Source organism: Stegastes partitus, unplaced genomic scaffold, assembly GCF_000690725.1.
Source record: "Stegastes partitus isolate 25-593 unplaced genomic scaffold, Stegastes_partitus-1.0.2 Scaffold217, whole genome shotgun sequence".
Taxonomy (NCBI): domain Eukaryota; kingdom Metazoa; phylum Chordata; class Actinopteri; family Pomacentridae; genus Stegastes; species Stegastes partitus.
The window spans coordinates 672,231-699,826 of NW_007577948.1; the positions used below are offsets into that span (position 1 = coordinate 672,231).

Here is a 27,596-nt window from a genome sequence, read left to right on the forward strand (position 1 = left end):
CAAGGGTTCCTACACAATACTGAGCAGATGGTTTCAGTGTTGCGGCTGATCAGTGTAGCATATTATAGGATAGTTTAATATAGTACATTATGTGTAGTACTGTACAGTATGCCATTATACAGACTAGTGGAGTATAATACATTGTTAGCATAGTATCGTATAATATTGTGTAGTAAAGAGTATTATGGTATATTATAGTATAGTGGAGTATAGTATATAATAGTGTGGTTGTCATGGTGGGGGATTGGGGAACTCAGGTGCGGACACAGGCAGACAGGCAGGTGGAGGTTCAAAGGGAGTTACTGAATGAAAGAATGAACAGAAACAAACACAGAGGGCGGAACTAAACCGAGGTGGGTAAATCCGACTTGATTCAAAAATGGGAAAAACTATGAAAGCCTGGGAAAAACTCTAAACATGCCAAAAGGGAAAATAAGGAAAACTGTGAAGTATTAAGGTAAGCTAAAACTAACATACTCGCAGAAAAGGGGACTAAACTGAGGGGGCACACAGGCTTGGGGGAATCCAGGGTCAGGTGAGGGCTGGGGAAAAGCAGGAGCAGGGCTGGTGGCAGGTATGAGTTGCAGGTGGCAGCGGCTCAGGAAACGCAGGCAGGCGACAAAGCGGGGACCGGCAGAAACACGGGGGATGACGGTCTACGGCCTGGCAGCGTGTGGAGGAATGAGCTGAGCTTTATAGCAGGAGGTGGATAATTGAGTGCAGGTGAGCCGATCCCCACAGCTGTCTCCAATACCTGTAATCAGGCAGGCTGAGCAGGGCTGGAGTGAGTGAGGGTGAGCAAGGAGGAGGGAGAAAAAGAGAGAGGAGGGAGGAAAACAGGGAGACAGGCAAAGACTGGGGCTGAGGCTGGGGGGTCATGACAATGGTACAACTATAGGACTGGGATTGTACCTGGTTTGTGTGGATTATCAGTTATCAGACAAATATTGTTCTTATTGTCAATTATTTCATTATGGTATGTTTATAAAATGTTCTGAAGGCCTAATGCAGTGTCTTCAAAAGGCTTGCTTTGTTCAAAATTCGAAGATACTCCGTGTACAACAACATCAAAACAAGAAAAGCAGCGTGTCCTCTGATTAACCTTACCTGAAGACGTTTTGTAGGTGTGTCCTTGTCTCCTCATTGTCCCTACTCTGTTAACAGCAGCTGTATCTGTAACCCTCATGAGCCTTGTCACGTGTTCATAATCAAATCATGTGAACACACACACACACACCAGCACGTTCAGGGCTCACTTATGATGGATGAGCAAATCTAAGCAAGGGTCACTGAGTCTGTCTGAGGGGCATGTACGCTATTAGATCTAGCTGTGATTAAACATTAGGAGCTATTTTCTATCTCTCACTCGATGTTGCCCTCTCTCCCTAATCTTTCTCTCGCTCATCGTCGCTCCCTTGCTCCCCAAATACACCCTGGCTAATTCATCACCCGGCTCAAAGCCTATTTTAGCACCCGCAATGTGTATTCTGGGATCCTCGCTTGGCTCGGAGAGACAGATGAAAGAGGAAGAATTTAAGAAAGGGGTCCATCCCTGAGGAGGAGCGTGAGCGCTGTATAACATTCTGTAGACCTTCTGCACATTCTTCTTCCTTTATTCCTTCATGTTCTCCCTACTTCCTTGGTATCATCTGTCCTTTAGTGCTCCTCCTGTTTGGTCTCCTGTTCCTCTTCATTGGCTGTTAGGCTCATTGTTCCACAGTGCCGGTTCTTACTGTTGACATTAGGCTCACTTAACGACTTCACACTTACATTGTTGAAATCTCCTTCAGATTGGGACATTGAATTTAATGTTTCCAAATACTGTCCATGCACAGCAGTTTTCAAAAGGTTTGAAATGGTTTAAGGTTATTTAGTTTTTTTTTCACATTAATCTAACTGAGTTGTGCTGACTTTGCACTTGTTGAGATGCAGAAAACACTAAATCTCTTTATATTGGGACAAGCAGCATCCATCCATCCAACAGCTTTACCTGCTTTATTCTGTGGATGGTTGGCGGGAGGCTGGAGCCTGTCCCAGATGACATAGGTTGAAAGGTAGGGAACACCCTGGACAGGCTGCCAGTCCATCACATGGCCAATACAGAGAGACAGACAAGCACACACGTTTACAGTCAACAGTTATAGACCATGCATGTCTTTGGACTGTGGGAGGAACCCAGAGCACCTGGAGAAAACCTACACAAGCACAGGGAGACCATGCAAACTCCACAGAAAGACCCGAGCTGAACCCATCCATCCATCCATTATCTATACACCGCTTAATCCTCATTAGGGTCGCGGGGGAGCTGGAGCCTATCCCAGCTGACTTAGGGTGAAGGCAGGGGACACCCTGGACAGGTCACCAGTCCATCGCAGGGCCACACTGAGAGACAGACAACCAAGCACACTCACATTCACACCTATGGACAATTTAGAATCACCAATTAACCTCAACATGTTTTTGGACTGTGTGAGAGGAAGCCGGAGAACCCGGAGAGAACCCACGCTGCACGGGGAGAACATGCAAACTCCACGCAGAAAGATTCCGGTGCCCCCTAGCTGAACCAGCAGATTGAAACCCAGGACCTGCACTAATAGCATGTGTTTCAAAAAGATTCTCTTTGGTCCAGTTATGATTAGTTATTATTTTTTGTTCTAGTTGCAGATAAGTGTTTAAAATGATTTATGTAGAGTTATCTATAACTTCAAGGATGTAATGATACTGGAAACACAAAATGTTTTTTGTACCAATTACTAATGTCAAATTTGACAAACTAAAGGACTGAACAATTAATTAATTAATACAATGTGTCAAAGTATACCATTATAAATGAAGCGCTGTGCCACAGAGATGCCCTCGCCTTCAAATAACATTCTTGAGATGTAAGGGAACATGCTTGTTTGGTACAGACTGTAGCAAAAATGACACTATCTTTTTTCAGTGAAAAACAAATGCAAAAACGACAATTTCCTCCGAAATCGCGACTCATATCACAGTCGAAATATCTTTCAGAATCATTTTTGCACGTTGTTCAATCCTACTAACAAAACTAAGTAAACTTGCTTACAAGCGGCTGAAACAATTTGTAAAACTTTCTTGATGAGGATCTTGATGGGAAGGTAAAGTACTGTAAAAAGGTACAATTAAAGAACTTGTATAATGAAAACAATTAGGTTTTTAAGTTTTATTCAGTGTCACAGCAATCCAGAAATAATTGTCTGTACATCTTGGGCTACACTGAAAACAGGAGCTGCTAATAGCTAATTCTGCAACCTTCTGGATAATAAATTTGGGCAAAAATCAGAGCTTACAGTGTAGGCCACAGCGTCATTTGTTTAACCTATTTACTTATGGGAACAGAATTTCCAACACTTTATAGGGCAAAATTTCTTATTTGTCCAACCTACAATATTCTATAATATAACATTAAAAAGCAGAACATGCACAGCTCAATAAAATGACGAATGATGACAGTTAATCTTTTGCTTCTTTCTTTAAGTCTCACAATCGCTGTTTCCCTTACATAGCCCTCTTGCAGTACTGTTATTGCCCAACTGTTCTATAGGTTTTAAAATCATGTCCCACTGCTGTCTCATGTGGACCTGTAGATCGGCAGCTATATATAGAGGGGCACTGGAAAAATCCTCATTAAGCATTTGATTGATGAGCTTGGCTAAGACCCTCCATACCTCTCATCGGCCCTCTACATTCTACCTTCCTCCACAGAGGACTCCCTCCCTGTACATTAGAAACGAAATAGGCCTGCTGTTTTCCCAAAGGGTCCGGGTCCGACAGTGTTAGTTTTCACAAGTGAGAATTATTATGCAGTGAAATGTAGGTTAGATGCTACAGATTAAAACCAAGGTTATTTATGTTCAGGCTATAATGTAAGACAGGTTCAGGTAAATATTGAAAGAGTGTACATTATTAGACAATAAGCCAAGGAGGTAATGGTTATTGTTTCTAATAGGGTATCAAGGCTGAATCTTTGTAAGAGGACACTTGTAGGGCTTTAGGCAAACAGAATGAAATCTAACTAATGCAACAGGCTAAGGTTGCACTTTGCTGAAGTGCCAGTTGCTCTGAGAGCCATGATATCCACCCATTACACCATTACACCATGTCATAACCAATTTAGTTTTGAAAACCATTTCAAGTCAGTTTAGCAACTGTTTTGGGGAATTCATTCTTATCATATGATAATTTTGTTTTTTCCTTAACATTTTAATGGCTTCTAGTTTATTTTGGTAGGAATAAAATGTTAGAGCTCTAGCAATTTTAGTGTATTACAACAACACAAAGGGTCTTCTGCCATTCTGTAGCTACTTATGAACAGCAGTGCTTTGAGCAAAATGCTACTATCACCATGCTGACATGATGCTGATTAGTTATTGTTAATCATGGTCACTATCTAAGACTTTTACCACAATAACGTTTTGTACTTATTTCTTAAGTATATTTTGTTTTGTTTTTTTTGGAACTGGCAACCAGTGGCCGCTGGTGGCTTTGAACTTTAACCTATTTCTATACTGGCTTTAGTCTTAAGAGATGGTAGCTGCTGCTTGTTTGGAGTGTCTCTGAGACAGCAAGGTGAGTGTGGTGCTCCCTGTTAGCAGGCGGAAATACCTACCAACATCGGTTTGGGGCAAAACAAAACACGAACCGGCATCACATGAATGTGCTAGAATAAGTCCTCTTATCCCTCCAACTTGGAACTTACCAGACTTGAAGGTTTTTCTGCTAATGTCCTGGTGCCAGATTTCCAAAGGCACCTTTACAGATTGGAGCTCATGTCCCCTGACTCCAAAATCCGTCCTTGGCGATTTTCTGAATCTATTTGTTCATTTTGTGTTTTATTTTCTATTGTGTTTATTTTTTTTTATGTCTTTATATTAAATACTCAGTGAGCTTTTGAATTGCCCCTAGGGAATAAATAAAGTTATCTGAATTGAACTGAACTGAATTGAATTTACAGTGCAGTCCTCTATGGATTTGATTTGTTTTGCTGGCACACAAAGGACGACCAGCATGTCAGACAAGGCTGGTTATAATGTTTCAACTCATCAATGAATTTCATAGCAATTTCTTCAACTTAGTTTGTATTGATGCTGCCTCTGAATGCGTTGTTGAACTGTGGCATTCCCCACATTTGCTTTTGAAATAGGTGTTTGTAGCCAGCTCAAGTGTTAGATCAACCAAGTTTGTAGATTTGCTTATTGAGGATTTCTTATTGAGGACAAGAATATTCTCATCGCCAATCTTGGACTAAGAATCAATGTTATCAGTGCCTCCTAAAGAAGATAAACATATTTTTCTTCTTCTTGGAGACATAGGCTAGCAACCCGCTACCCCCCGCCAATTTGTTCTCCATTTCTAAATTCTCTGAGTGGCTCTTGTTGGCTGATGATGACACAGTCGGATGTGTGATTGAGCTCTCCTGCAGCGATTAACCTGCAGGGCCTTTTTGTTCCCCTGAACAATGCAAACACAATCACAGTGCTATTCACCTGCACTTAGCAGGGCCAGAGGAACCCATTACGCTTTTAATTACTCTGATCAGATTAATCATACCCTCAGATGACTCCCAATGAAATTTAACTATCTGTGTGTGTCTGTGTTTGTATGTGTGTGTGTGTGCTTCTGTCTGTGTGAGGCAGTTGGAGAGAAGCCTATTATGGTAGAGATTAGAAAAGCCTTTTCTATTCAAAAGACAAATACGCCGAGGATATCGCCTCACTGGAAAGATAATGAGTGAAACTGTCTCTTTATCTGCAGCCTGCTCTTCTTTGAGAGAACCCAGTGTTTAATAGTCAGTCTGGTTGCCAGAAGCCATTCTAATAAAGTCTGGCTGATTACGACGTTGTTTCCTATTGGCATAGATACTGTGTATAATGTTCTAAAGACAGGAGAATAACTGGGAGATGGGCTAATTGAGGCTTAGAAGTTTATCAAAATGTCGTGGCTGTGCCTAGTCATAGGATCATAGTGGAAACAGGTTGGCTGTCTACAACTGAAGGACTTTACAGAAGCATCAGAATCATGTGGGTAACAGTGTTAAGTGAAAGGGGCTACTACTTGGACCAAGGAATCTAAAGCATGTGCAGAAGGTGACTTGACATATTGAACCACAGGTTTCTTTCTAAAAAATACCGTCTTTGTTTAGTGTTTTTCAGAGTTTGGTAAAGAACACAAAGTCTTGGATGTGAAAAAACCATGACCCTCTGAAAGAGGCAATGTCTGAGTGACTACACCCCAGTGTCGGTGGTCTGATCGGCTGCCATATGGGCATAGTCGAGCCCCAGGTGGACAGCTCCAGCCAAAGCACAGGAGAGGCAGTCTGCGACAATGTTGATTTTGCCGGCAACATGTTGTATGTCTGCGGTGAACTCGGAGATATAGGACAGTTGCAGCTGCTGTCAGGCAGACCAAGGCTCAGACACCTTAGCCATAGCAAAAGTGAGTGGCCTGTGATCGACGACAGCTGTAAACTGCCGGCCCTCCAGCAGTAAATGGAAATGCCGAACAGCAAGGTGCAGGGCCCAAAAGTGCTGTATTTGCGTTCGTTGGGGCACAACTGTCGGCTGAAAAAAGCGAGTGTTTGCCAGGCACCACCCACCCACTGCTCATACACTGCGCCCACAACATAGTCTGAGACGTCCGTAGTGATTGCAATGGGGTCCCCAGGTGATGAGTGTGTGAGCATTGTAGCATTGGCTAAAGCAGGCTTGGCATCTGTGAAACCAGCAACTCTCTCTGTAGACCAGTCCACCAACTGCTTAGGAGATCTGCCTTTCAAAGCATCATGTAGCAGGTGCATGAGGGTGGCACCTGTGGGAATGACGCAGTGGTAGAAGTTCACCATTCCCAGGAACTCCTGCAGGGACCGCACTGTAACTGGCCACGGGAAATCCAATGCCACATTCACCTTAGACGGTAGTGGAACAGCCCCATCTTTGTTGATTTAATGTCCCAGGAAGTCAATAGTGGTCAGCCCAAACTGGCACTTAGCTGGGTTGACAATCAGTCCATGCTGGCTGAGATGTTCAAAGAGGGTCTGCAGGTGGGACAGGTGTTCAGAGGTGGAAGTACTCACCACCAAAACGCAGAACAGAATCCAAGGGGTGTACTGACACTTGGTGATAGCCACGGACGAGGTCCACCTTGGAAAAGATGACCTTACCGGCCAGGTGCAATAAAAAAATCCTGGATGTAGGGTACTGGATTGTGGTCTGGCGTATTAGCGTCATTCAATCTGTGGTAATCACCACACGGACGCCACCCACCGCCGGGCTTGGGGACCAAGGAGCGGCGGATGATCCCCAGGCGCTCCATGTTGTTGAATTCTGCCTTGGTGATGGCGAGCTTAGCTGGATCCAGGTGCCTTGCACGGGCATGGACTGGTCGGCTGGTGGTGGAGATGTAGTGCTCCACCCCGTGCTTGGTGGCAGTGTAGGAGAAGGTGGGCTGTGTGAGTGTTGGAAATTTGGTAAGCAGGTGATGAAACACGTTGGCCTGCGAGAGAACCGCAGACAGTCAGACAGAATCCACACTGCTGAGGGCGCAGTTGTATGAAGAAAATAAACAACAGTTGGGATGATTCAAATCTGTAATAAAGTAATGCGTCAGCATTGGTAACAAAAAGCTGCAGCATGGTTACTAAATATGATTTTTTTAAATATATATATATACATTTTTCACAAAGCTTTTCATACTTTTAAAACACAGCGTTCAGCATCACCTTGCTGCTAGCAATGCACACAGCACAAGTTTAAACTCAGTGACTCATTGTTTCTTTGAACTTGAAATCTACATCTGTCAGTCATACAGGCTTGTACTTTTCCAAAAAAAATAAAAAAAAAAAGGCATTTTTTAAATTGAGACTGTATTAGTGATTCAGTCCTTAATTCCAAGCCTTGAAAAGCTCAAACTGCCAGTTAGCCAATTGGGCAAAGAAGAATTTAGTAGTAAAAGCAGCTAACACTGGTAAATCTGCACAAGACTGTGTTGAACCTTAGAAGGCAGGAGGTTAGTGTCCAGTGGAGTATTATCTGTTGCACTAGCTCCATTTATACAACCCCACACTGCTAGGTTCTAAATTATTTCACTAAATAACATAGTCTGGAACAAGTCTTAGCAATAAAGTTTAAAAAAAAAATACATAAAATGTTGGATTTTAGTCAATATCAATAATTATTGCTAATTTTAAGACACATTTTAAATAAAAACCCTCAGAAAAAATGTAAGGTAAGAAAAGATAGATCCTTCTGCCGGATATTGTTCAGAAAACAAAATTACACAACATGAGAACAAATGTGGTGTGACTTTGGATTTCACCACTTTAGCATATTTATCAAGACACACTGTTTAATTTTAACACAACTAAAACTGCACACCGATAAACAAAGGTAAATATAATATAATAATAAATGAATAATCACACTGGATATCACCTGGACGTCAAGTCCATCAGCCCTATCGGAGCAGTGTGTGACTTAGGACGTGGAGGTTTTTAACCACCAACCTCGTCTTATGTAGTATAGAAGTCTCCTCCAGCCATAGCTTCACCAGAGGTGGTGTATGGACATGGATGGAGACAACCAGAGGCTCAGGCAACCTGCACAGAAGCCACAGGGCCGTGACAGAATGTGAAGGGACTCCATTATCAAGGCATATGATTGGCTGTTTATGAGCCAGGCTGTTTGGAATTTGTTCCTGAAAAACCTATGTTTTTATCATGTACGTTCATGGTCGTTTGCATTTAATGCATTTAAGTGAAACTATCAAACATTTTGTTGAATCAGTTTCTTATTGCTATTGATGAGTTGTCTATCGCTGGTAGATATCACTGGCCTTGTTTAGATACAGGAGTTGATGATCTCTTGAGTAACATATGAACTCACTGCTTTCTTCTGACTAGTGTGTTACAGCTTCCAGCATAGTCAATAGACAAATGGTACAAGTATTAACTTTGTCCCCGAGCTTGCTGTGGCACCTGTTTTGTGATGAAGCTCAAAACACAACACTCAATAATCTATACATTTGCAGGCTGTGTTCACAAGCACATACATACACTCTTGCACCTGCACAGAACATGTAATCATGAGTCTGCCTTTGTCTGAGATCAGCTTGTTCTTTTTCTATCCCAAACCTTCTGTGGGAGGCACACAGAGAACACACCACATACTTCCCTCGATTCATTTTTGGACAATTTAGGCAAATGCAACCTGATTACATAACTATCTTGTCTGAAGTCATTTCTGCACTGAAGAGACAATTTGTACTGAAATGTGTGTATGAGGTTGTGTGTTTTGTCAGATCCGTACACATAAAGCATTTCCACAGTAATAATCTTGCGCTCTCACACACACTCTTTGTTTTTGCTGCTCTCAAGCCCATGCATTATTCGGCCTGCGTTGCGGTGTGGAAAAGAAGCAGCACGTCTTGGTGGGGAGGAGGTAGAAGTCTCCTCGGGTTCTCGACCTGGATGCTTCTTGCATCATGTGTGTTTGATTGACACCGGGAACATGACACTTATGTAATACATTCACACACTGTGACATCATGTTGACATCATGTTGCTTATTGTATGTGACATGTATACTGGATGAGCTGCTCATCCAAAGAGACACAGATCTGCTGTGGGCCAGAAAGAACAAGCAGATTTAGTTAATTTGTCTACAGGAAAAGTCAGAAAAGTCACATTAAAATAGAAGCAAGGTCACAGGGAAGATGATTTGTTGCTCACAAGTTCAGTGCCAGTGACAGGTTGGGACACATTGTGGGGTTTTTTTTGTGGGTTTTTTTTTTTTTGTTTTGTTTCCCAGTTCTGCTGTTTTCTGTGGCGTTACTGAACTGAAGAAGCCTCCTGTTACTTACCAACCAGCTCCATTAAGTCATCTGCTGGAGCTTTTCCAGCAGCCTTGAAGGAGTTCGAACACATGAGCTGAGAACTTGTTGGCTACTTATCCTTTGGTCTGCGGTCCAACTCATCCCAAAGCATTTCAGTTGGCTCTCGGTGAGAAGATTGTGGAGACCGGGTCATATGATGCAGCACTCCAACACTCTTGTTTCTTGGTCAGACACCACTTACAGAACCTGGTGATTTCAGAGGCTCTAATGAACTTGGGTTTCCATCCTGAGGTGAGATCCTCACATGAGAACCAGTGTTGAGCTTTCAAAGTTCTTAAAATGTTTTGGACTGACCTTCATGTCTTACAGTGAAGTGGGCTCCCACAAATAAATGAACATCATCAACTGCAATATTTCCGTTTGAAATGCTTCGCTTATAGATTGGATAGATAGGTAGATAAAATTACTTGGTAGATTACTTTGTAGCTCCACTGACTTTTGTGCATTAGTGTACTGGTTCATGGTCCATGATTTAGTTTTTTTAATTTTTCTGTTCAGATCTTTCAGTCCTTGTGGCAGAAGGTACCAGCCCAATAGTAGATGATAAAATGGTTTGATGATAAGAAGTACTTATCCTTACTCCTCCAGGTGATATCTATATCCTGATAGCATTTCCTTCAGTCACAATCAGATTAATCTGACTAATCAGATGTAGACGGTGCCATTGGCTGCACATTTTGTGGCATTTTCCCCCTTCTGCTACATGTGCATTACTGTTTTCAAAATCCCCTTCACAACAGAACACAGCAGATAAGATAAGATAAGATAAGATAATTCTTTATTGATCTCCATAGGGAACATTCGGGCATTGCAACAGTACAAGACAATTATTATGTGTTGGGGCTGTTTAGTGTAAGGACAGTTCTCTGCCGTTGTACAGTCTGATGGCGGTGGGCACAGAACAGCACCTGAAACACTCAGTTCTGCATCTTGGTGGGATCGTGTGCTGGCTGAAAGAGCTGCCCATCACCACAGCTCATTGTGGAGAGGGGGAGAGGGGTTGTCCAGGATGGCTTTGATTTTGTCCTTCATCCTCCACTCAGCCACTGACTCCAGACCGTCCAGTTCAAGCCCCACCACAGAGCGGGCCTTCCTCACTAGTTTGTTGAGTCTGCTGGCCTCACCCGCTTTAAGGCTGGTCTTGCTGATATTGAGCTTCAAGTGGTTGCTGTGATTAAGCTCTCTATCAGTCCTCTGTATTCCTCCTCATCGTCGTTGAACTGGAACTCTGAGGTGAAGAGGGTGAAGAGGAATGGCACCAGAACCGTTCCCTGAGGTACACCAGTGTTGCTAATCACATCAGAGGCACAGCCATCCACTCTGACATACTGTGGCCGGCCAGTGAGGAATCCAGAATCCATGTTGCGGTGTCAGGGTGCAGTTGCATCGCCAGCAGATTATCCCTAAGGAGCTGGATGGTATTAAGAGCACTGGAGAAGTCGAAGAACATTACTCTCACAGTGCTTCCCTGCTTCTTAAGGTATCAAAGGGACTTGTGGCACAGGAAGATCAGGGCATCCTCAATGTGCAGCTGGTATGCAAACTGCAGTGGGTCCAGAAAAGCAGTTAGCAGTGTCCTCAAGTGCCGAAGAACCAGCCTCTCAAATGTCTTCATGATATGTGATGTCTGTAGTCATTGAGATCACTGGGCCGATTTCATAGATTTGGAATGAATAATAAGGCAAGGGCTGCTTGGTGCTTTGGGTGAGTGGTTGTAAAGGCCTAGAAAGAATATGTTTTCAACATTTGTTGTCTAACAGGGATGTTCTGGCATGCTGGTCCATTGGTTATGAGGACAGTTTAACCCTCCTATTATCTTTGGGGTCAATTTGACCCCACTCAATGTTTAACATCTCTAAATAAGTGATTGACATATTTTTTTCAGTTTTAATTAAAGAGCTTTTGACACGTAAGCTTGGGTAAAAATTTTAATTATGATACTTTTCTGGAGGTTTTAATTGCTGGAGTCAAATTTAACCCAAGGATAAAGGATTTCAGTAAATCTGAAGGTATTAGGTGGGTTAATTTTCTAAGCATGTTCCACCAAAACAAGTTAATCTCAACACTGTTTTAAAAAGGCACTGCCACTGCATCCTCGGCCTAGCTCTGGCCAAGTTTGGGATTGGTTTAAAAAAATATAAAAAGCCGGAGTGTTCTCCTCTTATAGCAGATTGATATTGAGGTGCAGTCAGACCATTCTCCAGTGTTGACACAACCCTGCGGAAATTGGTTTCATACCTTGGCCAGAAAAAAAACAGTTGTGACACAAATATATGTATAAACAAATCTAAATTATGTTATTGTAATGTCACAATATGAAGGTGAATTTGAGTCAAGCTGCTAACACTGAACAAATGAGGGTAGTTCCACAGGAGGAGCAGGCACACCCAGTCCACCTGTGTGATCTCTCAGCCCTGGACAGACAGTCTGTCTTCCAGGCTCCCTGACTGACACATCTTCTGACACAAAGGGAGATGAGAGTGAGAGGCGAAAGTAATTGTCTAAGATGACAGCAGCCTTGCACGCTCTCAGCAGGAGTGGTGTCTGACAGTGTCAGCTAATGAGACCATTAACGAGCTGTCACGTTCATTAGGCAACAATTAAAGAAACCCTCTGATGGGCTTTGCATATATAGATCTTTTATCTCGGCATATACTGCACCATACTGCATTACATAATGGACAAAGAACACTGTAAAGCATCCAGTATTTATTGCCTCTGGAACTCTTTGTGATATATCCTACAGAGGCAGTGCTTCTTTAAAAACACAAGGGACCGTGTCATTCTAACCACTCATAGTCATATTGATTTATTGATTGGTAATCACACAGTGAGGCTTAGCTGCTGCCTGTGTGTGTCTGAGAGTGAGTGAGGTGTGTGATGTGCTGTTCCACAGCACTGCCGACTGAATTTTGCTCTAATCTCGCACTGAGATATTGAGTGGATGTATCTGAGCACTTGCAGATAGCACTGTGTTTTTGTATTTCAGTTGGCAGCGTGACAGTTGGGATTTGCAACAGTGCATTGACTGCTTGACTGCCTGGAAGAGTAAATTCTGTGTGGAATGTTGCCGTAGCCACCGGAGATGCTGTGTGTGTGTGTTTTTTTCCCTTTCTTTCTTTCTTTTTTGACAATGTACTTATTTTCAGATCATAAACCAAAAGTCTCTGAATTATTGAGTAACTGCATGGCAAGGTGAAGCAACGGTTTACATCCACCAGGTGCAGAGAAACACCAATGCTTATTTTTTGTCAGTTTACAACCGAGAACCTGACTGTCCTGTGTTACTCAAGACATTCTGCTGTGCTGTGGTCCTTGGTTTGTCTAACAATTTCAAACAATAGGTTTAGGGTTTTTTAAGTCCATCCTAAAACAGCAGAGATGTGCACACTGATATGTATTTGAAAATACAGGCCCTGAAACTTTCCCCTGTTTTCAGAGTGGTACATCCAATATCGCACAGTGTTTTTTTGAGGTCCTGGCTCAAAATGGAAAAGATGGCACAGATGATAAGCCCAACTCTTCCTAAATGTTACACCTGCTCCAATGAGCCCTTTGGATCCCCACTTGCCCAGAAACTTTAACACTGCATTGATTATGATACCTGCCCTATTAGCAAGAGCAAACCAACAGGGCAGGAGATAAGGTTTAGCAATTGGATCAATATATGTCCAATTGGCCATTGGCTGAGCCCATGGCTGGGTGGTTTGGCTGGGACATTCAGGTGATTTTTGTCTTTTTGTTTTGTATTTATTGATCTGCTTCCTTTATAATTGGACTTGGTAAATTCTTAACATGTGAAGCACAGTTTAATGTGCATGTGCATTGTTATATTTAGACATCATAACACGATAGCTCTCGTAATTCTCGCAGCTGATGGTTATAAACAGTCTGCTGGATTTTTGGTTGGTCGACCACTTTGATCCAGACTGATATAGCTTATTAGTTTTGTAGACAGATTCCCCTGAAAGGCTGTATGGTTATTTGTGGTTATAAGAGATGAATCCTCCTGATGCTGTCCAATTTTCCTATAGTGCCACTATGAAGTTGATATTATGAGTTGAGAGTGAAACATCCTGACAACTATTCTAACATCTTTGGCAGTCCTCTGACTTCTCCTCTAGCAACCCCAGCAGAGAGGGCAGTGATATATCTCAGCATCTCTCAGATGAACTGGCTGTTGTATACTCAAGCATTACTGTGCATGTATAATGCAGTGCTATGGTAATGAGAGATATAATTTTGCATGTAGATGTCTGTATAACGCATACATTAAATAGAGATACATAGAAATACGTCACCTACATATTGTATGTCCTATGATGAGGATCCAAGTGTATTGGTATCACGTGTAGCATGTTATAGAACTGTATAGTAGAATCCACGTGCTCATGGCCTGATTCTTTTCTCTCCAGGGACAAGGTTGTAGCTCGCATTCCTGCACACAGACACATGTGTACACATGCAGTACATTCACACAGGACTGAAAATAGAGTAGTGATGGCCATGCACACAAACACACAACATACAAACACATACACACACACCGAACATGCTACACATAGAAACACACTCAATGATATACAAGGACTCATCTTTGTGACCAGAGAATTGTGCAGCACACATATGTATCTACATACATACACATACACACCTGCCAAGGGACACTAATGAAGATAAAGTGGCTAATTAAGTGTGACAGTGAGGAGCGATGGGCAGCCATGTTATGTGACGTTATGGGGTCGGCTTGGACCCACAGATAGAGGACTTTGGCCAATATAGGGTTGTGTTACTGAGAAACTGGTAAATAGATGGTTGACGTAGTAGGGGGAGGAAAAGAAGAATATTTTTGAAGCTTTAATACAAGGGGTTAATATGACGTTAATTACTTACGAGAGCGCGGCCTTGAAAATGACATCACGTCAATCATCCAGGTCAGAGAGTTAGAGGAGTGTCGTCTTGGAAAATAGGGCAGCGACTTACCGGAGAAAAGGTAGACTTATTAGCTTAAGATAACTCAGAATAGATTTTAGAAGTAATAGACATTCGCAAAATATAGATGGCTGAGCTAACTATACGTAACATATGAGTAGCTTAAGTTAATTGGGCCCGGTGCCAACTCAGTGTCACTAATGCGCCGCCGATGGTGGAAACAGAACTGTGACCGCTATCCCAAACTGGCATTAGCAGCCAAATACTGCCTGTGCATCCAGCCCACTTCCAGCCCATCGGAGCGCTATTCGGACCAGCCCTACTGGTCGGACAGCGCTGTTTCCTTCCATTCTGCGGCTTCTTCTTCTGTTGACTCCCGTCATGCTGCTGTACACAACAGCACCCTGGAGGGAATACTCGTGTCAGGGTCAACTGAAGGAGGCCCCGAGAGACAGAAAAATATCACGGGAAAGTACCACGGGAACTGAATATCGCTGCTCGATACCAGCTTTAGTATCAATGTAGTATGGATATTTTTGACAATCCTACTAATCAGGTATCATTAGCCTTTTACTGTCTCATAAATGATGATGATTAGGTAAAAAATTGTGTTCACACTTGTAATCAGATGTAAAGTGAGAGTAAATTATCTAACGTTAATGTTTTGTGTAATCGTATAAGACAACATTAGACAGGGAGGAGCAGTGGAACAAAGTGAGGGAGACCAGAGTACAGCAGAGGAGAACCGAGTGGAGGAGCAGCAGAGAGAGATGAGAGCAGAGGAGAAAAACCTCAAGGGAAGCACAGGCTATCGGGCTGGGACCCTAAACAACAACTAACCTAGAAACAATTTAAAAATGATTAGGGTGTAGGAAATTGAGAGAAACAATCTCATTATTGTTTCTATTTGTAGGTGAAGACTGACTAGAGAAACAGGCTGCAGGGGATCAGCTTGCAGCATGTATGCTGCTGAGCATCAGCGGCCACCTCTCAGAGAATTTCCTGACAACAGAGCTCTTCTATAAAAAACCCAGAAAAATTAATTGTTCTGAGCCTGGGTGCAAACTTTGCCACTGATTCTACAGCCCCATTAAGAAATTACTGTTTATTATTTTTATTTATTAATTTTTATTGTTTTATTTCTTCTTCTTTTTTTTCTTTTATTTAATTTTACATTCAGCCTTTAAAAAAACGTTTTCAACTGGTCATTCAATGAATTGGTTGAAAAAGTAAAATCTGCAGTCAAGTGTCATTTGTTTGCGCCACCAATGCTCCCCAGAGAGCCTGACCCCGCTGCTGACAAAAATCCTAGAGGAAACGCTCATATTCATGTGTACAGAACATATATAACATACATGATTTTGCTCGCCTTAGGGGCTTACCAGGAGCTAAACTTGTACATGTTTGTGCTGAGATGGCACTGGGAAATGTCATCGGGCTATTAAAATCAAAAGCGCTTATCTACTTTGGAGCATGAAAGTGCTCAGCAAATGTCATCGAAACTCAACCATTGATTTTTAACATCCTTTTTTAGAACGCTAACAGCTGGATCTAAGGATGGCTCAACAGCTCATGGTGTGTCCAAAATGGAAAAGGTTAAATCATCTAAGGAGCCTGAATGTGCTCAGTGAATTTACATGAATGTTTTGACACAGTATGTGGCATTGGGATCCATCCCCTTGTGACCATGAATGTCCAGAGAATGTTTCTGTAAAAATGTGACCTAGATTTCCGCATACCCTGATATGGACCTAAGAATTGTGAATGTTTTTGTTTAGCCTGGCAGTTGCAGAGATGAGCAGCACAACTAGGGGTCGATTGGCTGATTATTGGATCCCATATTCAGCATTTGTCTGATCAGTCAGCAAACTCTCACATCGGTCTCTTCTGGATCATGACAAAACTTCATTTCAAACTGGTCAGTATGTTGAGATGTCTTGCTGTGACCAAAGTGTTGACACTTGACACTCAGGTAAGGTGTACCTGAAAGTCATCCAACAGGCAATGACCCACAACAGTGCAAACATATACAGCAGATGAATAACAATATAGATAAGCGTGAATCTTCGTCTGTACTTCTGAAAACCGTGCATTAGAACAGCTTCTTCAGACGGATATGAATATGAACATCTGATTCTGACTTTGAAAGTCATAGACAAACAAACAGAAAATTTACCTTTTTAGCTGCTGGCGTGATCCTGATCAATGTGGCTCACATTCCTCTCCCCGGTATGGCAGCGCTGCAGCAGAGCCTGTGGCTGCTGACTGTGTTTACCTGCGTGATTGACAGTGTTGCACAGCACATCTGATAGCATGTGCTTGTAGTTTGGTTAGTCATAATTGTGTGTGTCTGTGCATGTGCGTGAGTTACTTGGTGTTATGTCATGCTCCTCCCCCCACCGCCCTGCGCCTCATCAGTTACGTCACGTCACCATAGTAACCTCGGCAGTGGTGATGCATTCTGCTTCACTGGACCACCAGCCACCTAAAACACCCAGCAAGGTCTGTGTGAATGTGTCTGCACGCATCTCACACAAATGAATGTGTGCGTACCTCCACTTTGCTGATTCTTGCCTCTGTGTGTGTGTGTGTGTGTGTGTGTGTGTGTGTGTGTGTGTGGAGTCTAATGGAGCACAAACTCAAGTTATTAAGGAATGACAGGAGACAGAGAGGACTCCTGTTGAGTATGTGGAGTGTGTTTTGTGCTTTGAACTTGTTCACTGTCTCCTGCGAATGTCACCAACGCACAGAAACATTGGCTAAGGGGAAGAGCATACAGTAAGAGGGCAAAAGGCGTCACAGCTGTATTGAAGCGCTGGCACTGATGCAACGTGGCAGATTTCACCCTTCAGTTCTCCCTTGTAGCACTGTATACACTGTAAGCAAGTGCACTGCCCAGCTGTGTATTCTGTGAGTTTTAACATGTAATGCATGTTTGTTTTTCAGCTAACATTCAAGGCTCTGTTCACATGACTTGAATTGGACCTAGTCATGCAGAAGGTTTCTGTTTTATTTGCCTGCGTTTTGAGATTTCCGCATCCAACCCAATAGAGTGCAGGAGCATAGAGCCGTTAGGTAACATTTTATAATGCAGCGTGCAGTTCTCAATGTCATTTAGTCATGTAAACCAGAAACCCAAAAATCTCTCACTGGTTCTTACTGTTGCTTACATGGAGGTACAGTGGAGGAATACAAGACCAAGGAGAACAGTCCTCTGAAGCAAATTTAGATATACAACACATTTTAGCAGTTTAGGAAATATGGTGTTAACCAGTGGTGGGCCATGCATTTGACTCTTAAGCCTTCAGTGGTGTCCTACCTGAATGAAACCACCTCTTAACACCGTCATTATGACACCACGGCTATAGAAACCATCAGTATTATGCAGAAAGGCAGCATAACAGGACGTTGCATCGCAGACAGGTATTTCATGTAGCGAGAATGAATGCCATAACTAAAGCAAGAAACCCAGTTAAAACAATTCAACAAGTCTTCATTAACTGCAGCCACAGCTGCACCACATACATCACATCAGGGTTCTCACCACACTATTCTCTTGAATAAAAACACGCTGTGTCTTGACCCGCTTTGCTGTCTTTCAAGCTGCGTGTTTGGAAAATTTGACATATTTTCCAGTATAACGTGCAAATTTTCCTAAAAAACTTGTTTCTCTATCATCGTCTTCGCTGCTAATGGATAGCACGTTAGCAGCAAAGACGCTAATGCTAACAGGGGGAGTGTCGCTAAGAGACCCCCGCTACACTGTCAAAAATTTCTGTTGCGTACCCTGCACATCTAGCACGAGCATCGATATCAGCCCAATAAAATGACAAAATTATATATTTTACTCACCAAAACTTGTGATTGTTTGAACACAAACTCCATCCTCCTTTCTTTCATCATAAACAGTTCAATCACTCTGTTGAGCAGCTAATCTGTGTGTTTCACTTCCAACAATAAGTCCTGTTTTATCGCTATGGAGGCTAATGCTGAAAGTCGGATCTGTCCAATCGTATTTCTGGCATAAGTTGTAATTTGCTTTAGAATGCCCGCTTGCCTAACTTAAAAAAAATAAAAAATAAATAAAACTTTTATGATAAAGTTATAGGTTGTGCAGCTCGCTACAGACAGGAACCACTAGCTTTGGCTTAGCTCTCTGACCATCCAACCAGAGGACGTGAAAGTGCTGACGCTATCGTAGGCCAGCGCGCTGGCCCTGAGACACCCAACTATAAATCTGATTGGGTAAAGCAACAGTTTCATTGCAATGCATTTTCAACCACAGGCGCCTGCACCTTAGATTCTGAAGGCCTCGGGGCAGATTTCTGTAACCCTGGCAACACATGATGGCTGAAATATGATTGGATAAAAGCTCTAATATAAACAGATGCTGTGGAAGCACTACAGCCCAGAGATGCTATGAAATGCAGAAAATGGACTATTGGTAATAATGTAGAAAGAATAATGGGAAAATATTACAACATAAGTCAGTGATTCTGATAGAGCCCAGCAGAGAAGGCCTTGCTGGCCCTGATGGCCACCACTGGTGTTAACAATCCCTCTACTCATCACAAACTTTAAACCATTAACTCTTGAGTTGGCGAGCTCCACTTGAGTCATTGTCTCTATTGATGTATTATTCTTTATAGGACCATCCTGGTTAAACTATCTCACATCTTTGGAAAATTCTTTTCATAATTTCAGTCTGTCATTTATAGACTGAGACACACAGAAAGATGTTTTCAGCTCCAAACAGTGCAGAGGACAATTAAATCGAAAAACAGCAGCTTTGTATTCAGAAGTTAATTTGAGCTTGTGGTAAATTGATTCTTTCATTGATTGTCTTTGTTCTTAAAATTGTTTTGGCATTTTAGCATTCCTTATTACAGGAATTCCTTACAAATAGTTAAATTCTATTTCTTTGAACCTTTATAAAATTCACCTTTAGTACCATCCTGTCTGAAACTTGCAGTGCTGCCATCCTTGCCAGGTCTCACTTGAACCACTGCTTGATACGGGCCGTATCAGTGAGATGTACCTCTTTTAAAAAAGGTTAAATAGAAATAAAGCTTTCTCCTCACTGTTTTCAGGTGAACAGCGAGGGAATGTGTTAGATTTATGTTTTATTTCAGCAGAATGACCCGGAGTTCCTGATTTGACTCCCACCCTGCTGAACCTTCATTGAATATCATTACTCTGCTGTCCCTCCCCACTGTAAGATGATAAGATGCAGGTATTTGGGCTGTGATGTCAAACGTCAAATTATCTCCTATCTTCAGTGTTTGATGGCAACGTTGTTATCAGCACTGTACCAGTATTTACAAAAGTATAATGTTCCACATAGCCTTGTTTCTTACCACTATTCTTACATTTAGGTATCAGCAGGAGCTAGTGAGTATTTTATTTCGAAGCTTTGCTAAAAAAAATTACAGCATATTCTGGTAGTTTGACAGCAGCGTGTCTTTCCAGGCTCACAGTCTCTGTTCACATGCTCAGCGTATCTGTCTGCTGGAATCAGTTTATGGATAAAATACCGAGGTAAAATAAGGGAAATCCAGCAAACAAAATACCTTTGAGATCAAAGGATTTTATCACATTAATGCAAATCTAATATAGCCATAAAGCAGCCCTGCTTGGTTGACTATTTCATCAGACATCATCATCAGAGCATCTTGGGACAACAGTGAGAAGACAGTCCAATCCACAGCTGCTAGCAGACAAATGATATGATGCTCACTGCTGCTGTAACTCACCTTGAATTCAAAATGTAAAGTAACGTTACCAGTAAAGTGACCTGAACCTCACGGACTTCATGGATCACTTTCACAGTTTTTTCACTGATTCAGTGAAATTTAATAAGTGGCCTGACTGTTATTTCACCTGCTGTTTTCAAGGTGAGGAGGCAGCTTTGGGACTCAGTTTTTGAGCCAGAAAACGATGGAAAATGTAAATTTGGACATCTACTGAACAGCTAGTAAAAAAAAAAACCCTGAGTTGGTCTTGTTTTACACAAAGTATAGACCACTTTAGATAGACATTGTCAACTCAGAGCCCTCAAGGAGAAAAAAACGACATTTTTTTCATGCTGTTTAACCTGGGCAACTAAATGGAATGATATGGATGGCTACATATCAGAAAAGATTCAAGGGAAAGTATGCTGGTTTTTGTTATTTAAGGTACTAGCCCTATAAAGTAAATTTTATAATACAGATGTTTCTAGGAAAGGAATGTGGATGACATTGCCATCACTGCTCTTCTGCATTTCTGGCTTAAGGTTAAGTAAATATATGCTTCCAAGCACATAATACTGACGCTGCTGTCATCACTCCAGAGCATCCTATTCCAGTTCACTGCCTCTTTGTACTTCCCTTCCTGTGACATAGCTATTTGCAAAATGTTGCAAACGTTTCATGTTTCTGCATTTTGATAAATATAACCGAGCGTGGTGCTATTTATAGAAGCCTTGGCGTGCTCTGCACCTAAGTCAGTGCCTGTTGCATGGTGGGAGAGGAGATGGGTCGGAGGTGGGGCGCTTGAGGATACCGTGACCCAGATGACTGAGCCGGGATGATCGGCCTCGCGGCGCTCAGCATGCTGCCGTACTAATGCTCCCGCAGGAGTGTGGTGACACAAGAGGCATGTCTCATCTGCCTTTTGTTCTGCAGCAAGAAGGAAGGTTCGGATTATTCAGGAATGTTGATTAACTGTGGAAGAAGAGCTTGCGCATCGTGGCTGCTACACTCTTTGTGTATGGGAGGGGAGTGTGATAATGATGTGATAATCATGTTATGTTACATAAAACAACATGCAAAGTGACGCATTCGCTGTCTTTTACTAAATCAACTCTCTTGAGTACGAGCTTCCACTAATGGTTTGTCCAGGGGGCTGTTTTCAGTGAGCATTTTCTTTGTGAATCCTGCTTAATCATTCCGCTTTCTCTTTGTTTTCTGCCTCCCAGGATATCATGTTTCCAGCTCCATGGTTGTGGAGGAGGCGAGGTGGGAGAGTCGTCACCTTCTACAAGAAGACAATGAGTCCAAGCTCTATTCAGAGCCGGAGAAAAACTGCACTGAACCAGGTGAGACTGTCTGAGAGGTGGAGGAGTTCATCTCTGTGTCCTAACACCAATGTGGGAGTTTTCTGAAAAGCTTTGATTAGAGCAACCAGATGATTATTTCAAGTGGCCTTCATTTTTGTAACACGCATGCCTACTGCATCTGGCATTGGAGCTTCACCCTTATTTGGGCCAAAGCCTACCAGACTCTGTCATGATTCCACCGGGCATGATTGGATCGGGTGCAGCTGTGCCTTTATAGTTTGGTTTTTAGATGGTTGGTTGAGTGACACCATCAAAGGTCGTAGTGATTATGGGGTAACAATTACAGATCAGCCTGTGTATTTTATTTTCTAAACAGCTGCCAGTATATGAGCTAAGAGTTAAGCAATTTGGCTTTTTTAGGGCAGATTATTTGTAATCAACGAGACCAATAACTGATAATTAGAACTGGCATACATTAAAAAAAAATAAATATAAAAATTATGGTATTAAAATTTTAAATATTTCAAATTCCAGTGCAAAACTCTGTCGCATTGTCTTTTTTTGTGTGTTTTACATGTGTTTAATAAAGAACTTTACGACCTACGCTCTGCAGTGTTGATAAGCTACTACTGGTGATGTGTAACCAGTAGGTCGGTAGGCGTTACTTTGCTTAAGACCACAGAACAGTGACCACAGATAGAGAAGGGCAGCTGCCTCAGAGTCAAAGTGACATATTTCGAAGTCAGTCACAAGTTAGACAGTGAGTCAGGTGCGTGGTTAAAGCCACATGTCTGCTTCTGCCACCTTTGTTGTGCGGATTGCCGCATTGTCCTGGAGCAACAGCACACCAGCTTGAAGCTATCATCTCCTTTTTCCTTTCATTGCTTCAAACATTTGAGTTTTTGTGGACAGTGATGTAATAGTACACAATTATGCCCCAAAATGGGAATTATGCTCCTTGTTTCTGGGTGAAGCCGAGAACTTTTTGAAGTGCCCTTGTGTACTTTGCCACTCTGGTTTACCTTCGTGCAACAGCATAAAATTACAGCATTGGGCTTTGATTTTTGGGACGATGATTTCAGATTGTTTGGCGCAATCTAACTGGACATCAAGACACCATCCAGCAGACTTGGGCAGTGTGTTGTGACTTCTTTACTGGGTGCCCTACTTACAAAAGTTAAAAAAAATATTACAAAAGTTACCAATGTGGAATAAACCACTTGACAATGATAAATAACAAACTGACAAATCTTATGTTATTTCACCAGTATTTAGCATGGTTTCCCTCTCAGTAATAGAGTTAAATCATCAGTCGAAAGTTGAGTTGAGGTGTTTGAGAGGTCTGATCAGGAAGTGTCTTCCGGGTGACTTCCACCTGAGATTTTCCTGGCATGTCCAACTGGTAATTAGATTGTGGGGAAGACCCAAAACATGCTGGGAGGATTGTGTTTCTCAGCTGGCCACAGAATGTTTAGAATTGCTCAGGAGGAATGTTTCTGGAGAGATGGACATCTGGACTAGGTTGACATGACTCTGAGTAAAAAGAAGAAAAAAATTTGTGCAGTTAAAAAAATGAAATGCACATATGTGATGTCCCTCAGGGAGGTGCACTGGGACCACTTGCGTTGTTATTGTAATGGAGTTTCCCATTACTGTTCATGTTAAATGACCTGGCAGGGATTCAATCTCACTGTACATCAGCTTATAGGCGGTTTGTAGTCATTTATATATTTAGCAAATACACGGAGGATTCAACATTTTAAGGGTCCACACTTTTTCCATGGGCTGTTTTAAGATTAGATTAAGTAAATATCCTTGTCAGGAAATAAACACTTCATTCTCTTTTGAGTAAATTGTCATTGTACGCCTATAAATTGTTAAACATGAGGACAAATACTCACAGGACTCCAGACTAACTTTGTATTTTTGAGTTGCACTGCTGTACTTAACTTTTCATTTAGAATCACCAAGTCAGTTGCACCCAAATTTTTTTCTCGAGGCCTTTTGCTGCAGCAATATTAAGTGTAGCTGGTGGGTGTCTGCGTTGTGTTATGAAGAGAATGCTGTGACACACCATGATCTCTTGAATAACAAATGAAAGCACCATGTAATAAGCTGCCCACTCCAGCTCCTCTCCCACAGGAACATAATACAAAAGGGTTGAGACTGTGCATGAGCACTGGGTGTGGGGATAGCACCAGGGACTGGTGGTGGGTTTAATTTTGACTGGTCAAAGATGCATTCAGAATTACTGCCGGCCATCCCTTCCTAATAAATGAGCTTGCTGCTTATTATTGGCATTTGAACGAGACGGGATGTACTGTTTGAAAGCAGCAAAAAGCCACTGAAATGTGTTGTTACTGAATGTAATAACACCAACAAAGTGCATGAAGAACATTAGAACATCTGAAAAGATACAATTTTTAATTTACACAAGCAAAAAACTTCTCAGTTAAACCAGCATATCAAATGCCACTAATGTATCCAGCGCTTACTTGTAGAACACTAAATTGCAGTGGTTCAATCTTACAGGCCAGCCAGTTATAAACTTGTGAATGAAAGTACAACGCATGTTAACGCAGTCCAACAGATCAGCAGATTAATCAGCTGCAGGAACTTACGGAGCAGGTGAGTTCTGCAACGTAATGGAAAATGTGTGCGGGGAAAAAGACGATGTTACGTGCACACACACAGACAATGTGGGGTGCACTGGTATGTGCAATTAAAATGTTTAGTTGACAGATTACACGCCGCATAAGGGTCAACTCCTAATATGAGATGTGTCATATTCCAAAGAAAAAAATTATATATTGTCATTGTTATCTATTTGTTTGTTTCTCTTGGTAAACTTTAAAAAAAAAAAAGAGAGAGAACTTGTCAAAATATTTTTTTAGCAGTAAATAGTTGGTTGGATTAAAATTAAGATTGATTTAGATTTGGCTTGTGGAATAATTGATTATTTGAAAACATGTGACAGTTCCGACATCCCAGATGGGGCATTTTCCATTTTTTTTAAAGCCAACATGACAGTAAATTGAATATTTGAGCATTTTTCTCTGACCTCTGAATAAATGGATAATTAAGAGAATATCAGACAACAAATGACAATGAAAATAATCACTAAGTGCAGCCCCAGTATTTAAAATTAGGTTTAAATGCTCTTTATTGTCTCCCCTGGCTTTGCCTTTCATTATGCAGTAGCAGTGATAAATTATTAGTGTTGGTGTAAGATTGTAGAAATATCAGCTGACTACCAGCAGAAAAATGTACAGCGCACCTCCACTTTCCTTCACCACAAACACACACACACACACACACACACACACACACACACACACACACATACACATACACACACTACCCAGTCTCTGGAGAGCTGTCTACAGAGGAGCTGAAGTCAGGGAGGAAAAGTGAACAGCACTCCCTCTGGTGAGGAGCTGGAGACAAACGGAGGAAAAGTGAGGAGGATGATGACGTTGAAATGAAAGCTGATGAAGAAAACAAAGTTCTCCCAGGTAGAAATCTACTCTGCTCTCCTTCAGCCTGAACGCTGTCGGCGCCACTGTGTGTGTGTGTGTGTGTGTGTGTGTGTGTGTGAGAGAGAGAGAGAGACTCTTCCTCTGTCTGTGTGTATGAAAAGCTCTTATGCCTTATGTTTGTTTTCTCTGTGGGCTTGTCAGTGTGTGTGTGTGTGTGTTTGTGTGTGTCTTTGTATGTTTTCCTCGTGGCGTGGAGCGTGTGAGTGTTTTCCATGTGGAATCCTGGGGCTTTACAAGGCTGACGTCCTGCCAAGCATTCTCTTGATCTCATTGTAAACACACAGCCCCCATCTAATGCACGCCTGCACACACACACACTCCATCCTCCTGCAGCTTGAGGAAGCAAAGACGTTGCTCAGTCTGACTGGACTCATATGGACAAGTTATATTTAGACATCACATAGTTTATAGCCTGTTTCTGTTTAATTACGCTTTGTCTCCAGAAACTCTAATTACCTTAATAGGGATTATTCCTGCTTTCCTGCACTAAAAAGAGCCTTCACAACGTTCTCTGTACGCTTCACTTCCTCTCTCTCTCTCCCTGTCGCTCTATTATTATCTGTTTAGCTCTCCCGTCCCCCCGCAGCGCTCGCTGTCTCTTGCTTCTTCTTTGTGTTTTTCTGTTCTGTCTGTGTTTTTTTTTTTTTTTTTGAGATACAATCATCAGTTCAATTCCAAGTGGTAGAATGTCACACACTGCAGAAACACAGCGCCGAAACATCCACTCACTGAGAGGACACGTGCACATGCATGTCTGTCCATGCTGCTGATGTGGTAACACGTGCATATTCATTTAAACAAATATTTCATGTCTTGGGCAGCATCTTGGCATTATAGCTTTCAGAACCAGTGGCACATTTTTTGCAGCAAGCTTAATTAGATCTGTATCATTTCTGTTATTTCCTGCAAGATTTAAAAGATCACCTCTTGTTGCTCAGTACGACCTGATTCAGGTTGAATTACTGGATAAACTAGTCAGAGGAAGTCACCATCCTCCTATCAAGGTAAGCCTGACAGTGAAAGAAAATGGAGAGCTTTTACACTAACAGATTTGGGGGAAATAGCCTAGCTCCTACTTTTAGTGTGCTTGACAGCCTCACTGCAAATACGCAATAATGGAGCTTAGACACGTTACGCAAAGCCCCCAAAATAACGTTTGCTCCTCCTGCTGCTGGCTCCGGCCAGCTGGGGTCTGTGTGGCTCCCTCCAGTGAGCAGATCAGCTGAACTGTACTGAGCTGGATCGAGCTAAATAGGAATGATTTTGTTTATAGAAGACACGTTTGAATTATTCTGCAAACAACATGTTAGTGAGTGATCATCATCATCACCCCGAGTCAGATGAGAAAAGTTCCGTTCTAGTATCTAGTTTTTAGACACATCTTGTCTTACTTTACTTTTTAGTTCATGATGTTACATAAGGTTAAACTGTTGGGAAATGTACAACGGTTTTAGGCCAGTGTTTACTGTGTTGGGAAAGTTTTGTCTTTTGTCTTTTTAAAGATTCTCGATTGCTTTTCAAACACAATCACCAAAAATGACTTTCACTGAGGTTAAGCATCCTGCGTATACACGGTCAGTGGTGAATGACCCCAAAGGATTGTATGTTATTCAATTTAGTATTTTTTCTCTGAAAGTTTATGGATTCAAACTAGCATGTAATGCCAGCTAGATCGCACCATAAAGCAGGGCCTGCAAGGGCAACTGTCTGTCCCTGCTGTCCTGCCTCAGGTGGAGTGCAAGAAAGTACAAAGGGGTGAGAAGTGATGAGGAGGCTGAAGGAGCTCCATGAGGAAGTGATGGCCAGGGAGGAAGCATGCTTTAAGTTCACGTGACCAAACCTTTCATTTCATCTGGTGCATTTCAGTGAAACTATTAAACATTCTATCGAGCAGTTTTGCCCATTTATAACTAGTGTTTTATTGCCCAGGCCTATATCCAGCACTTGAGGGTTTGGGATGAATACCTGTACCATTGCACCTCTAGTCTTCATCCATCTTTGTTAATCAGCTGAAAGAAAAGGTAACAGCCTTAAATCAACACAAGAAACAACTATGAAGGAAGATGTCACAGGTGCCAGCAGCATTTGATTGAGCAAAACAGCTAAACAACATTGTGGAGAAGATTAGAAAATGTCAGCACTCAGATTAGATTTTTGGTTTTTTAAATTTAAACTCA

General features: G+C 42.0%; 1 protein-coding gene across 1 annotated transcript in view; it reads left to right on the forward strand.

The window, feature by feature from the left end:
- The window catches only part of slc24a3 (solute carrier family 24 member 3), a 99,388-nt gene that overhangs the window by 17,660 nt on the left and 54,132 nt on the right, over positions 1 to 27,596 (forward strand). Inside the window, exon 2 of the mRNA XM_008280986.1 lies at positions 21,800 to 21,919. Coding sequence (XP_008279208.1) covers positions 21,800 to 21,919 — 120 coding nt within the window. The remainder of the gene's footprint in view (positions 1 to 21,799; positions 21,920 to 27,596) is intronic.